At 44.5% G+C, this 15,085-nt stretch overlaps 1 protein-coding gene across 10 annotated transcripts in view; it reads right to left on the bottom strand.

Annotated features, from left to right (window-relative positions):
* Nucleotides 1-15,085, bottom strand: part of Rassf6 (Ras association domain family member 6) — a 42,250-nt gene that overhangs the window by 23,006 nt on the left and 4,159 nt on the right. For all 10 annotated transcript variants that reach the window (XM_045161808.1, XM_045161814.1, XM_045161813.1 and 7 more), the window contains exon 2: nucleotides 9,881-9,978. In XM_045161808.1, the coding sequence (XP_045017743.1) occupies nucleotides 9,881-9,945 (65 nt within the window). In that variant the 5' untranslated portion in view covers nucleotides 9,946-9,978. The remainder of the gene's footprint in view (nucleotides 1-9,880; nucleotides 9,979-15,085) is intronic.

The following is a 15,085-nucleotide window of genomic DNA, read 5'->3' as shown; positions in this document are numbered from 1 at the left end:
AATGCCAGTTTGCGTGTTTTGGGAGAACAGATACTCAGGGGTTAAGAAAGTCCTTTCTGGAAGCTATAGTAACAGGAATATCACATGATGCCCTGTGTATGGAGAGCAGGAAACCTGCTGACACCCATGCTTGTGCTAGGTAGAAGGTCCTCAACCTTGAGCCAGCATTAGAATCACAGGCAGACCTATGGGAACCCAGAAGCATCCCTCAAGCTTCTCACAGAGCGGGTCTGGGCTGGGTCCTGAGCATTTGCCTTCCTGAGGCACAATCGGGTATTTCTTGTGTTCCTCCAGGGGTCATACTTTGAGATTCATTCTCTGTATCTCAGAACACTCAGAACCTAGATGATAATGTCCTGTGAAAAGAGGGGAAGACTTTGAACTAGCACATAGAGGTCTGAAAGGTGGGTCATTCTGAACCAGAGCTAAAATGTTTACTTATGGGCTGGAGAGATGGCTTGAGGGTTAAGGTGCTTGTCTCTAAAGTCTAAGGACTCATGCTCGACGCCCCAGATCCCATGTGAGCCAAATGCACAAGGTGGTGCATGCACGAGGCTGCACATGTTCACAAGGTGGTGCATGTGTCTGGAATTCGATTACAGTGGTTGGAGGCCCTGGTATGCCAATTCTTTCTTGCTCTCATGTTCTCTCTCTCATAATTTAAAAAAAAAAAACAAATGTTCAGTCTGTTGGGCTTGCCTCCAAAAAAAAATCTTGTAGCCAGCCTATGGGGCAGAATAGTTCATAAAATGGTTACTTATAATAAACCTAGAAATTTATATTAATGATAAACTAGAGAAGCACTATGTGGATCATCATGTTGCCCCTGACATGAGAACAGTACTGACCACTGTCACTGGAGTTGGTCACCCTCATTCCTATTTGGCATGACTTTGCTGAGGGACTGTGGTGTAATAGGCACTGAGACACAGGCTGGGGACAGAAATGCACCAGCCACCAGGGCTCCTGCACAGACAAGACTTATTGTCTATTAGAGTGCAGGTAGAGAAAACAAGAGAACACAGAGCCATGATCATTTTGGGGAGGACATGTTTTCTGAGAATGATAGAGCAGGCGTCTGTGATTCAGCGGAGGGACAAGGACAAATTAGGGAGGGGCGTCGAGAGCTCTGAAATTGTTCAGGGCACGGTTCCAGGCTACAGTCCGTCATGCAAGGAAGGCCTGGGATGGGAGCTGGAGGCATGTGGTCACCATCCATTCACAGGGAGGAAGCATGCTCAATGGCTAGACATGTCTGCGTGGTGTTTGACCCATGGCACAATGCTCCCACAGCTAAGGTGCATCGTCCCACCTCAACTAATCCAATCTAGATCATCCCTCAAGGTGATTCTAGGTTCTGTTAAATTGACCACTAAGAAAAACCATCTCAAGATGGAAACCTCAATGATGGGAACCAGCTAGCCATGGGAAGAGTAAAGGACACTTCCAGGCAGGGCAGTACATGCCACATCCTGATCTTGGGATGAGGCAGGGCACCCATGAAGGAAAGAAACACAAGGGGCTTGAAATGGGCTTGTGAAGGTATCAGAGTATCAGAGGATGGTAAGGAGACTGTATCTCCTTGAGGGCAATGGGAAGCCCCGGGGCTCTTTAGGAAGGATATTGAGATTCATTTCAGCAAGAGACCTTCTGCTAGTGGAGGAGGATGCATTGCATGGATGCAGAATGCAAGCAGGCAGCCCAGGGAGGGGCGGACACGGCTGTCCGAGGAAGATACCATGGCAACGGGATGAGGAGAGTGGTTAGGCTTTGAATCAGGTTGGACACACTGTGAACTTGGTTAGAGAGATAAGAGAATAAAGCAATTAGACCAACCCCAATACCATCACTTCCCAGTCTTCCTGTTCTCTTACACATCATATTTTTCTAAAACAAGGCTTCTCAATATTTTGAAACATACAGTGGCAAAGTAAACAGAGATGTGCCACATGTCACAGGTCATTGCTGCTGTGTGCAGAGGTGTGGTGTGGAACACCACCCTCAGTGTGAATAGCTAGAGACTCTTGCTTCCCTTGTGGATGAGCATGGTGGCCTCACACTCTGCTGCCCATGCTCCTTGGGGAGAGGAGAATGACCCATCCACTTCATGAAATCTGTCAGTTATTTTCAGATAGGCCTCCAGACTCACCAGACCTTTGAGACTGCCACTGGAGGAGGGCCAGTGGTTCTCAGGGACATCAGTGCTCGACATGCAGCCGCTTACGTACTTTGATCTTCAGGAACTCTGTCATGACTTTATTAAACAACTGCGCTTCTATTCTGAGCACATTCCATCTATTGTCCATGCTGTGTCTATAGAGTGTAGAAAATGTCCAATAAGGGACTGGAGAGATGGCTTAGCGGTTAAGGTATTAGCCTCTAAGCCTAAGGACCCAGGTTCGATTCTCCAGGATGCATGTAAGCCAGATACACAAAGTGATGCATGTGTCTGGAGTTCATTTGCAGTAGCTAGAGGCCCTGGCATGCCTATTCTCTCTCAATCTCTCTCCCAATAAATATGCAAAAATGAAACAAAAGTATTAAAAAGAGTCTATATCATGTTTTGCTTCATATCAAAACCCTGAAATCCTTCACATGACACAGAAAGTTCTGTGTAGTTCCTCTACTGCATTCCTTTTTAATTCTTTCGTTGGTGAATGTGTGTGCATGCATGTTCATATGCCTATGAGTGCACGTGTTGTGAGTCCAGGTAGGGGCCAGAGGCTGGGTTGATTTGGGTCTTACTCCATCACTCTGCCATTCATTACTGAGGCAGACTTCCTCCCTTGACCCCAGAGCTTGCTAGTCCAGCCAGGCAGCAAGCTCCTGGATCCTCTGTTCCCACCTCCAGAGGGCTGGGATTACAGGCCACCCATACACCCACTGGGTCTGTCCACGGGGGCTGGGGATCTGAACTCTGGTCCTCACACTTGTGCAGCAAGCACTTTAGCCACTGAGCCACCTCCCAGCCCCTTCACTTCCCTTTAGCTGGGACCCTTCCATGTGTCCTGCTCCTCAGCTGCCCAGATTCCCTCTTCTGGATGCAACTCTGTGTGTCCTGAGGACAGAACGATTCTGGAAGATTTCCTGCGTCAGGAGTACTGTCCCCGACCTCCTGCGTCGGGAGTACTGTCCTCGACTTCCTGTGTCGGGAGTACTGTCCTAGCTGTTCTCATAATCCACCCTGTTAGCTTTCCTGGGACCTTTGTTTGGCTGAGGCTCTTACTAGTCCATGGAGCCAGGCTCCTGCCCATTGAGCCCACCTGGGAATTCTTTTTTCTTTTCTTTTTTGATTTTTTGAGATAGGGTTTCACTCTAGCCCAGGCTAACCTTGGATTCACTATGTAGTCTCAGGGTGGCCTCAAACTCAGTGATCCTCCTACCTCTACCTCCTGAGATCTGGGATTAAAGGCGTGCGCCACCATGGCCCCACCAGGGAATTTTGATATGCAAATATGCAGCCCTCCCCAGATGGCCCTTCTGCAGGCTCAGGGTTGAACTGCAGCTTGGGACAGCAGGCTCCTTCCAAGAAGCATCTCTGCCCCAGTCTAACATTGGCTTCGCAGAGAGTTCAGCTCTTGCTCATGGCAAGCCCTTCAAAGAATCACTTAGGGAATCATATAAAGAAAATTAAATCCTGACCTACTCTCTTGCTGTACTATAGTGAGGACATCAAGACCTTCAAGTAAATTCCTGTAGCATAATGCATATTCATATAGTATAATGTAACATAAGTCTGGAGTCTAAGTTTTGACTTCATCAGACTTTCTGTGGAATATTTTCAGAGTATCTTGGAATAGTCTTGTTTCTGTGTTAACTGAAGTGATTAAAGCAGGTAACCCACCACAGGTAATCTTTTTTTGACTGCCCTGCTCAGTGGTTACTGACAAACAAGATTACTAGAGAATATCAACTGTAATAAATAGCCCTTTTCACATATCTGGGGGATAACTGAAAATATTAACTATAATAAATACCCCTTTGCACATATTTGGGAGTATTGTTGAAAATGTCAACTATACTAATACCTCTTTTTACATATGCTAGGGTTTTATTGACCTCTTTGTGATGTAATAACATATATGTTGTTCAGTCTTTTGTAATAATCTTTTTACTTTCATTGGGCCATCAGATGTTAGCAATGTGAGAGTTCAAAAACAACCCCCATGTAGAAAAGCATTCTAATTATTAAAGGACATGATACTAAGCACATGTTTCAGTTCCTTTGCCTCTGGCTTAAACTCTTGACTTCTTATAAAGCATATCAGAGAAACCAACCGTATCCTTAAAAAATATATTTTTAGCTGGGCGTGGTGGTGCACGCCTTTAATCCCAGTACTTGGGAGGCAGAGGTAGGAGGATCACCTGTGAGTTCAAGGCCACCCTGAGACTACAGAGGGAATTCTAGGCCAGCCTCAGCTAGAGTGAGACCCTACCTCAAAAAACCAAAAAAAAAAAAAAAATTATATATATATATATATATATATATATATATATATATATATATGCACATATGTGTGTGTGTGTGTGGTGTTATGTGTCTTTACACATGTGTGAGTACGCGTGTGTCTGTGTATGTATGCGTGGGTGCATGTGGAGGCCAGAGGTCGACACCAGTCATTCCCCACCATAGTTTTCTGGTCTTGTACTGAACCCAGAATTCACCAATTTGGTTAGACTCATTTGCCAGTGAACCTGAAGATTCCTCCCATGTCAGCCTTCCCAGTGCTGGACTGTAGATGTGAGGCACCATGTCCAGCTTTTCATGAAGTGAGTGTTGGAAATCGAACTCAGGTCCTCAGGGTTCTATAACAAGCAGTCTACCGGCTGAACCATCTCTCTAGCCCCTGCACCCTTTGTTAAAGAAAGAACTCCCAATGGCTTCCAGGAGAGGGAGACCATCTCTTTATCAACTTGCCCTCGGGCCAGACCCAGGTTCAGTGTTTGCTCTTGCTCCTTGGATGAGGAGAACCTGGGTTCCTGGGCAAACAATGCCCTCTGGCTCTGTGGGCCAGGTAGGAGGTGGCCTCCAGAACACTGGCTCTTTGTGTTGAATGTGTGCCTGGAGGTACAGATGGCTGGCTCTTTTGTTTCAGCAAAGGGTACTGGCTAACATGCTTGGAAAATAGAAGCTGTTGGGAATAATGTACGTTCTGCTAAAATTTATTACCTCATGCCAATTAGACTCACTCATTCCCTGTGGACAGGGATGCACACGTGCTTTGGGGGCTGTTGTCAGAAGCCTGCATGCAAGGGTTTATATGGGTTCAGAAGAAGGAGAGAAAGTCTCAGGTTCTGAGAGTGAAATCGGAAACTGGATTTGAACTTTTTGTGTTTGGCTTTTTACAATGCAGGGCTGGTATTTATTCACCTCTGGAGTGCCTGGATTCTCTTACAGTGTAAACATGCTCAGCGTCCAGTTTGGATACAGAGCCTGCGAGGTGGCAGGAAGGCAGACTCCAGGCAGTTAAACAGCCAGTCGAACCATGGTCACTGGGGTGTGAAGCCAGCCTGGCCAACACCTTGTTTGGAACCTGGAGAGCTCTCATGCAGCCGCAGCCATCAGACACAAGTGCTGAGCTGCCTGAGGCCCTGACCACTGGGCTTCATGTCACTGATCACCTGTAACCCTCAGGAAATGTGCTGCAACCAAAGTTTCAGTTACGTGGATTCTGTCTTTCATATTTTACTATTTAATTAATATTAATTTCTTACTATTACTAAATATTAATTTCTTTTATCAATTTCTGTGGAAGAAAATTTTTAAAATGCCTTAAAAATGGCAATTTCTATCTTGTGAATCATAATGCCTAGTGAGACAGGGAGCTGAAAACTGATGGAATAAAGGACTTTCTATGTGTTTGTGTGTGGGGGGCTCTTTGCCAGATTTGTGGTACATTGTATGTCATAGTTAGCCAGCTGTGTTGTTATAATTTCTGGTGACAGTTTTGTAGAGATTTCCTCTCATTCCTGGAATCGTGTTTATGTCAAGAGGTCAGAAGTTCCCAGAACTTTAGTCCTTTCTTCATCTGAGTATTTCCTAAGTGTGGCACATATCAGAGTCACCTGACTAGTTTTGGAATGGAGGCCATCTGAATTGTTCTGAGAATCTGACTCAGGATGAGGCGGTCCATGGATCGCATTTGGGGAATTCCATCTTGAAGTCTGGTGTCTGTAGAGTGGCCCAGCTGTAACATGTGTGACGTCGTCATTTGGAGATCTAATGAGCATATGGACATCAGGGCAGAAACAGGCCCTGGAGTATAGAAGGCCAACCACAAGTCCTTCATTCCTCCAACTGAAAATGGGACACAAAATCACTCAGACCCTTCCCTTCAGAAATATCCTCCAAAAATGTGTGGTTTCATCGTGATATGTTTTATGGCAGGTAATTAAGATGGGAATGCAGGCAGACCCTCAAAACTTGTTTGTTTTTCTTCTGCACTGCTATTAGAGAGTACGTATCAAAAATATTTTCAGAGATAACATCTTAGTTTTAGTATTAGTTTTTTCATTTTTAATTTTATTTTTTAAATTATTACGTAGAAACCTTGTATTAGGTTTTAAGACTAATTTGTAAGGAAGATGAACATATTCTGACTGAGAGCTATTGTCTAATCATCTATGTACTGCTTTCATTACATAAATTAAAAGTATTATCCAATTTCTAATTGGTATTGCTTTGATTCATTCTAAGCAATATTTATGACAACAAAGATTGCAGTACTGGTTCCGTTTTCTTAATATTTTCCCTAAGAGTGCAAATGAAAATGAACATCTGTGATTTACTCAAAATTATGTTACACAGTGCTCAATTTTGTGAGGCATGCAAAAGACAGGTTGCTCTAACCTTACTCAACAGAGAACTAAGCATTCGTGTAGGACACAAGGAAGAGACAAGGAGGTCTTCAGCTTTTGGTGAGAGTAGACACCAACCTTTTTACCAAGCTGGTTTGTAGCCAAAACGTTGCATTTATTTGTGCGTGTTGATCTAGGAGTACTTCTGTGAACTAGCTCAGAAAGCATAGCCATCTTGAAGACAGGCACCAAAGGGAATGATTATTGTATGGAAATGAATGCTATCAAATCTGCAAAACCCTTTAGGAAGATTTTTTTCAATGGCTTATGAAAATATTTGTGATTTCATGATAGGTCTATAAATTAACAGTGTGATCTCAGTTTTGTAAACTTGAATCTTTGCAAGGTGGGAAGTATGCTGAAAGTAAACTGTATTTTCCACCTAACTCTTTGATAGTTTTTACTCTTTCAGCCTCTATGTTCTAAAATTTTTGCAACTTCTATAATTATATCAATACATACAACAGTAATATGTCTACTATAATTTTCAAATAACTTTATAAGTAGGAAAAATGCTCTTAAGTGAAAAGAAGACACACACAAATAATTAGCAGGGACTAACTAAAATTTTGGTGAGAAATGAGTAGGAAAAGTAAGGTATAGTGACTAGGAAATTATAAAATTATAAAGGAAGCAACAAGATGCCTGGGTGACCTCTAATTTATGGATAAAAGTCTACTCCAGCGAAAGCAGGACCTGTATTCATCCTGTAGTAAAGGGGTAACTGGAAGAAGGGGTGAGGTGATTCAGAACAGGGTGTTACCATTGGCTAGACGTGACTGCATATGAAATTGACAGATTCATCTAGAATAGAACCAGTAGTTGGATACAAGGAAAAGAAGTTGCTTAGAGAAGCTGACGAGTTGAAGACCACGAGGAGGCACAGAACACGGGGACTTACTTTGGTATAAAAAAGCAGATTATCAAGAGAAGCACAAGAAGGAGGAAGGGCCCAGGGGCTCACCTCATTGGGCTTGGGGCTTTGTTAAAAGAGAGATGTGGGGGAGGGGGTACCCAGCAGTGCCGCCAGGTGCCTAAAAACTATTAATGGGGATGCCTCCTGCTGGGGTCGAGTGGATTCCAACTGACCGCAGAACTGACCGGGAGAAGTATATTCCGGAGTCCAGAACTAATGTAGGATGTGGGCAAATGGCTGTAGAATGTCAGCCTGCATGTCGCCTTGTCCTCGCGGGAACAAGGAGCTCACACCTGGCTGGCGGGGCTGAGCCCAGTAACAGGACAATGGATCTGTGGCTGGTGCACTGTCCTCCAAGGCTGTGGACCGTTCCCGAAACTCCCTTCCCAGTGTAGGAAAGGTGCTTGCCTGGCTGGTTGAACTTTAACTGCACAGAAGGCACACAGGCCACAAGGACATTGCGGTGTGCGGTTATCTTTACAGACTTCCATGTCTTTTATTTAACCTTCAACTCCTCAACTTCCCTTTTACATCACTATCAAAGGTCCAGTTTCCTTCATATTTCAAAGTCATGTCTTCCCCCCCCCCCAACCCCCACCCCAGAGGTAAGGTTTCACTCAGGCTCAGGCTGACCTGGAATTCACTAACTGGTTTCAGGGTGGCCTTTAACTCAGCGATCCTCCTACTTTTCCTCCTGAGTGCTAGGATTAAAGGTATGCGCCACCATGCCCGGCCTAAAGTCATGTCTTTTAAATATATTTTACCCCTTAAACCTGATCACCCTCTCTCCTGTCTGCACGTTCCTTCTGTTCACTTTTCACTCAATATGCTTTCCCCTTGTCCTATTTCTTCCTTTTAATACTTTCCAGTTTTTTTTTGTTTTTTTCTAATACTGGGCTTGGAATGCCTATGTATACATCCACTGGTGAATTTATTCAGTCTCAAATCCAGGACTGAATAACCCATCTCGTACCCTGAACCTTGTCCTCTGCGCTTTCTCCATCTATCAGAAAACAACTGTTCAATGAGGACAAAATCGCTGGAAGCATCATTGATTGCTCTTTTTCTCACTCGTCACATCTAACACTTTAGGAAATCTAGTCACCTCACTATGTCCCTTGGTACCGTTGAGGACAGGCTCTAGGACCCTGGCAAATTCCAAAGTTAGATTCTGCTACTTATGGTCCTCCAGTTAAAATGACGTAGTACGTGCATATTCCTGCCACGTCCCCTGAAGAAGTAGCAGGGTCTAGACCCCTTATGAAACGCAGACTGGAGTAATCGCAATGAAAGTGACCATTAGTATTTCATCCAGTACACGCCCACTTGCTTTGTGTTTCTTCCTTTACAACTACTGCCCTGACTAGACAAGGTTATTCCACTTCTTAGGGAAAGAGGAGACACATGCTCAGTATGGGCACACTTCTCCCTTTAGACCTCTATCACTCCTGCAGCAGCAGAAAATGCTACTTCTGTGACTAGGAAACAGGCATGATGTTGGTCATCTATTACGTAATTTTATGCCAAGAAGAAAACTAACTGTGCCGTGAGTAGCAAAAACAGGAAGAGGTGAGGACAGCTGATGCTGTCATTGGCCTCTGGGCTAATTATTTGGATGTATCAATAATGAGAAGCTTTCAGTTCATTTCATCTTGTTCTTCATAATTTCAAGTGTAACAGCACAAATGCAATTTTTTTTGGTTTTTTTTGTGTTTTTTTTTTTTTTTTTTTTTTTTTTTTTTGGTTTTTGGAGGCAGGGTATCACTCTAGCCCAGGCTGACCTGGAATTCACTCTGTAGTCTCAGGGTGGCCTCGAACTCATGGCGATCCTCCTACCTCTGCCTCCCAAGTGCAGGGATTAAAGGTGCGCACCACCACATCTGGTCATAAGTGCAATTTTTAATGAAACTGAACTACTATTCATGAGATGGGAGTGGTAGTTCGACAACAGGGGACAACCCAGAGGTCTTTAGGAATTTACTGCCTCAGTCTCTTATCCAGCACTCATCTGGTGGTCCTCCTCACTGACCTTGGTCATCTGTTTAGAAAACCCTGAATGACACAGTCCACAAATCACTAGTGAGCATAACAACACAGGGTGGTTACCTGGTGATGAACGTTCTCTCGTTGACAAAGATCCAAGAAGGGTACTGCTGAGGCATCATTGTCATCTTCCTCCCCTTTTCAAGATGGTCTGAGGAGCCCTAAACATCAGAACATTAGTGCTCCGGGAGCCAGTCTTAACATTGACTTCACATTTAAGTTGCATATCTGTTTGGGTTTCCAGTGTGTAAGACTATTTTGATGATTTTTTAAGACAACTCATGTGAGAATAATAAAAGAACAACATACTATATAAACTGAAAGATTACAGATAGAGTAACTCAAGGCAAGGAGGAATTGAGAAATGTGTTAAGACTGTTTCTAACATGTTTCTAGAAAGAGTTCTGAACCGTGTGAATCTGCAAGAGTCATATTCCTTTTATTTCAGAAACTCAACCCAAAGTGGCTAGACCCTGCTCTAGTCAGGGGAGCATATGTCAGGTTTCCAGCTCATTAATCACACTTTGATTCTAAGCGTTAATTAAACATGATGAAACATCCTCCGAGTCTCCTTCAGGAGGTCACATATGAACAAGCACCTTCTTTGAGTTCATATAACTGGCACTAGGGTGCGATCAGAAATATTAGGCCTTGGGTTGGAGAGATGGCTTAGCGGTTAAGCGCTTGCCTGTGAAGCCTAAGGACCCCAGTTCGAGGCTCGGTTCCCCAGGTCCCACGTTAGCCAGATGCACAAGGGGGCGCACGCGTCTGGAGTTCGTTTGCAGAGGCTGGAAGCCCTGGCGCGCCCATTCTCTCTCTCTCTCTCTCTCTCTCTCTCTCTCTCTCTCCCTCGTTCTCTGTCTGTTGCTCTCAAATAAATAAATAAAAATAAACCAAAAAAAAATTTTTAAAAAAAGAAATATTAGGCCTCATATATCTGGTTGGTGTACTTTGCAGAAATCAAACATGTAATTACTGTTCTGAGCCTTTAGACCCATAGGTAACATAGTCAGAATGAAAAGATGGTCTGAGCCGGGCATGGTGGTGCACACCTTTAATCCCAGCACTCCGGAGGCAGAGGTAGGAGGTTCACTGTGAGTTCAAGGCCACCCTGAGATTACCTAGTGAACTCCAGGTCAGCCTGGGCTAGAGTGAGACTCTACCTCGAAAAACCAAAAAAAAAAAAAAAAAAAAGAGAGAGAAAAAGAAAAGATGGTGTGAAAAGTTCACTTTTTCTTAACAAAACAGTACCATTTATTCCAAAATTTTTATTCCAGATTTCCAAGTGGTTTATTCCAAATCAGGCTGCTTTGGGAGGGTAAGATGAGTGGAAGGCATTACATATACTAATTCTCTAGGATGCCAGGAGTGAATAAAGAAAAAACAACAAAAAAAGCTAGTCTGTCACTCTCAAAGAATCTCAGATGGGGCCAGGCGTGGTGATGCACGCCTTTAATCCCAGTGCTGGGGAGGCAGAGGCAGGAGGATTGCCTTGAGTTTGAGGCCACCCTGAGACCACATAGTGAATTCCAGGTCAGCATGGGCTAGAGTGAAACCCTACCTCAAAAAAACAAAAACAAAACAAAAAAAAAATCTTAGATGGATTCCTTTTCTTGGAGAACCTTGCTAATCTCCAAGGCATCTTGCATCAGTCTGTCAATAATGCGCAGCTGGAGTCGCCCTGTACCGCCTCTAGCATTCAGACCATTCATCAGTGTGTCGGTCCCAAACCTTCCTAGGAACTCATTGTTCGCAAACACAACCCCAGTTCCCTAACCTGAGGCCCATGCCACAGTTGTACCAAATCCTTTCTTACACACTCCAAATTGGAACCTTCCTTCAGGCCTTGGAATGCCATGGCATTTCATCCCATCCCACCGCCCGCGGAGGCCCCTCTGCAGGTCCCTGTGTCCTCTGCCATTATCCAGAGCAGTCAAGCCCCTCCCCACAGCCCTTAGGTCCACGGGGCTCACAGGACACTTTCTGCTTCCTATGGCTGTTGTAGATTCCTCTCTCAGGCCCTTCTCTGTGACTCTGTTACATCATGTTCTTCTAGGTAGGAATGGCACCATCTCTGATGCACACCAGGCTCTGTGCCCTGGAGGACACACAGATGGCCATGCCAGAGGAGACAAAAGCTTGTCCACAGTCTTCTGGCAGGTCAGAAGCCACAGCAGCATGCCAACCCCACAGCAGGGACACAGCATGCTCTCTGAGCCCCCCAATCCTGTTACTCACTCACAAGGCTTGGCATGGGCTGTCTGGTTACACAGCCCTGTCTAGCCTCTTAAGCCTGAGTTTTGCTTTTAATTTTTCTTTCCATTTTTACAACTCACGTAAAGCATCACAGATGTCCCACACTCAATGCCCCAGTGCGGGCACTGAGGGGCCCAGGCGCTCCTGTGCCTCCTGTAAGCACGTGTGATTATTCAGCACCTGTTCTTTTCCTCACCATTCCCTGCACCCCTCCTCCATTTCAGTGGCCTGTGCTTGGCTGAGTTCTTCATTGCTCTGCTCAGAGCAGCCTTTAATGAGAATGAATTTTTATCCTTTCTCTTTGAAACATTTTCCTCTTGAGGCTTTTGAAACTAAACAACAACAGTGACTTTATTTTCCTGCCCTCTCACAGGCCTCAGCATTTTGGTCTCTTCTGTTTCCTCTCTTTAATGTGACCCTTAAATGGTGCCTGGTCTGTTCCATTTTCCTCACAACTCACTATACTTTCTTCCAAGTAATGACTCATGTGCTAATCCATTCGGCTTTCTGCTGAGGTCCCCTCCCATGTCACCACCTATTCTGTCTCTCTCTGATGAGATGTGTGACAGACATCTCAAGGTCTACAAGGATGAAATTGGAGGACTGACCTCCACCTGTGTTCCAGACTTCTCTCACAATTCTTTCCCATCTACCTAGTTAGGCACCCAAACTCTGTCTATCTTATTTCTTCTCCTTCATCATAAGAAAAGAAATATTGCTGACTGTACTTTAGGTATACAATCTGAATTCAAGACCTAGAGAACCGTGTTGTCTACTTTCCCATGTGGAGATCCAAATGGAGGGTGTCACCTGAAAGCCAGACCAGAAGTCCTCAATGAACTCTGGGGATATTTGGACCTGAGGCACTATGACGATGTTTCTTGTGAGGGCAGAGAAACTTGGCAGGGATGGGCTGGAGAATCACTGCTGCATCTTTTCAATCAGTTTCCTCCTTAGTATTCATAAAAATCCAAGGTCTCCTTAAGGAGATCAAACCATTGTGATGCAACTATACCATCAGATGTGATCTATGCTAAAGTAAAACACAGCCAGCTTCAGAAGACTACAGATGTGTCCTTAGGAAGGAAGACAGCTGAATGGAATTAAAAACATTTTTATGTGTTTATCTGGCTGTGTCTGGGTGCACACAGGCCATGGCGCGGGTCAGAGGACAGCTCTAGGGTGCTGGTCTTGTCCTTCCAGCTGGCATTGAGACAGGTCTCTCATGTTGCCACTGGGAAAGCCCAACTAGCTGGACGGTGAGCTTAGGGATTCTCCATGATTCTCATGGCTAAAGGCTCCTTGGAATTGCAAAAATATGTGCCGCCGTGTGTCAGGCTTACGTGACTTCTGGGTTTCCAAATCCCCATTGGCAGGCTTGTGAAGCAAACACCTCTAGCCACTGAGCCATCTCCCCAGCCCTCGTTGAATGGAATTTAATGGATGAACATGAATTCAAGATTAAAAAATTTATCTGTAGGTAGTATGTGATAATTGAATAAAAGCAATATTGAAGGTGTCTGATGTACAAGCTGGCTAACAGTGTTGAGAGTGTTAAAACCCCTAAACAGGAGAAAAATAATTTGATAGAAGTCTCAGTGGTTTCATTACTTGGCGGGGAAGCAAGGCACAGCTCTGTGAGTTCAGCTAGTTTCTCCTCTTCATTTTCCTATTACTAGGCATCAGGACTCAACATAACAAACCTTGAAAGCGTTCTTATGAAAATCTTCTAAATTACATACATAAATTACTGACATTGGCAGGTTTGAGGTCTGTATTAATAATCTTAAAGACAGGAGAAAGATGGTGGAGGTCATAAGGGGAAAACATAAAGAGGACCCTGAAGAAAAGCAAACAAGTCTAGAAGCTTTGAGGTCATTGGGTGTCAGGTTCTTGGGAGCATGATAGAATATGACTTGAGGAAGGAAGATGGTTGCTGCAAAGAAGCGCTTTGCTTGGAGAGGGAATCCTGTCACTAGCAGACACAGGGACCAGACTTCATTGACCTAAATTTCGTGTAAAATAAGAGCACTTGTTTAATAAGTTTGTCCAGATAGAATGGAGCCGTCAAGTCCTCAGAAACCTAACAGCCTGGAGGAGCCAGGCAGGGCAAGTGAGCCTGGGCTTGTGCAGCCCAGGAAGGCAGAGCTGCTCTGAGCCAGCAGATGGATGGGGAGCGGATGGGGAGCGGATGGGGAGCCGCCATGCAGCGAAGACAGCACTGCACCTGCACCTGCGAGAAACTGAGCACTAGGGCACTTCCCGGCCCCGTCCTCCTGCCAGAGCCGCGTGTCTGCACTCACCCATTACCTGCTAGTCAGGAGGCCAGAGAACGAGAGGAGGTGAACTCAAGCCCTGAGGAACTCAAAAGGGGCCAGTCACTTGAAATCCCTTCTGGTGCCCAACCATGGATTACTTAAATGGTTACTTATTTGTACATGGAAATTCTGGCTCGCTCCTTTGTAAAAGCTCCTTTGTAAAAGCTATGAGAGAGTTCCTTCTCTCTATCTACTATCATGCTAATTAGCACAGGAACACAGTCTCTGCATCTACAGCTGGTGGTTTGGGGGCTTAAAAAAAGAGAGCTAAATAACAAGTAGTAAATCAAAATAAAACAGTTGTGAACCTCTTCAGAACTTCTCTTGTACTTGGATTCTCACAGCAAATGACCTACAGCATTTTTTTTTTCAAGGTAGGATCTTGCTGTAGCGCAGGCTGACTTGGAATTCATTCTGTATTCTCAGGGTGGCCTCGAACTCATGGTGATCCTCCTACGTCTGCCTCACAAGTGCTGTGATTAAAGGTGTGCGCCACCATGTCCAGTTATCTACAGCTTTCTAATTATTGCCTTCTTTCTTCAACCAGATTTTATTTTACTCATGTTGACTACTCGATCCTTCACAACAGGAATATTTCTACTTCTTTAGTTCTCATGTAGAGTGAGGATACACATGTGTATACATGAAAAATTTATAAAATATTGAATATATTCATATATAGGAAAGCAGTACT

Source organism: Jaculus jaculus, chromosome 11 (genome assembly GCF_020740685.1).
Source record: "Jaculus jaculus isolate mJacJac1 chromosome 11, mJacJac1.mat.Y.cur, whole genome shotgun sequence".
In the NCBI taxonomy this organism is placed as follows: domain Eukaryota; kingdom Metazoa; phylum Chordata; class Mammalia; order Rodentia; family Dipodidae; genus Jaculus; species Jaculus jaculus.
This window is presented reverse-complemented; position numbering and strand designations above follow the sequence as displayed.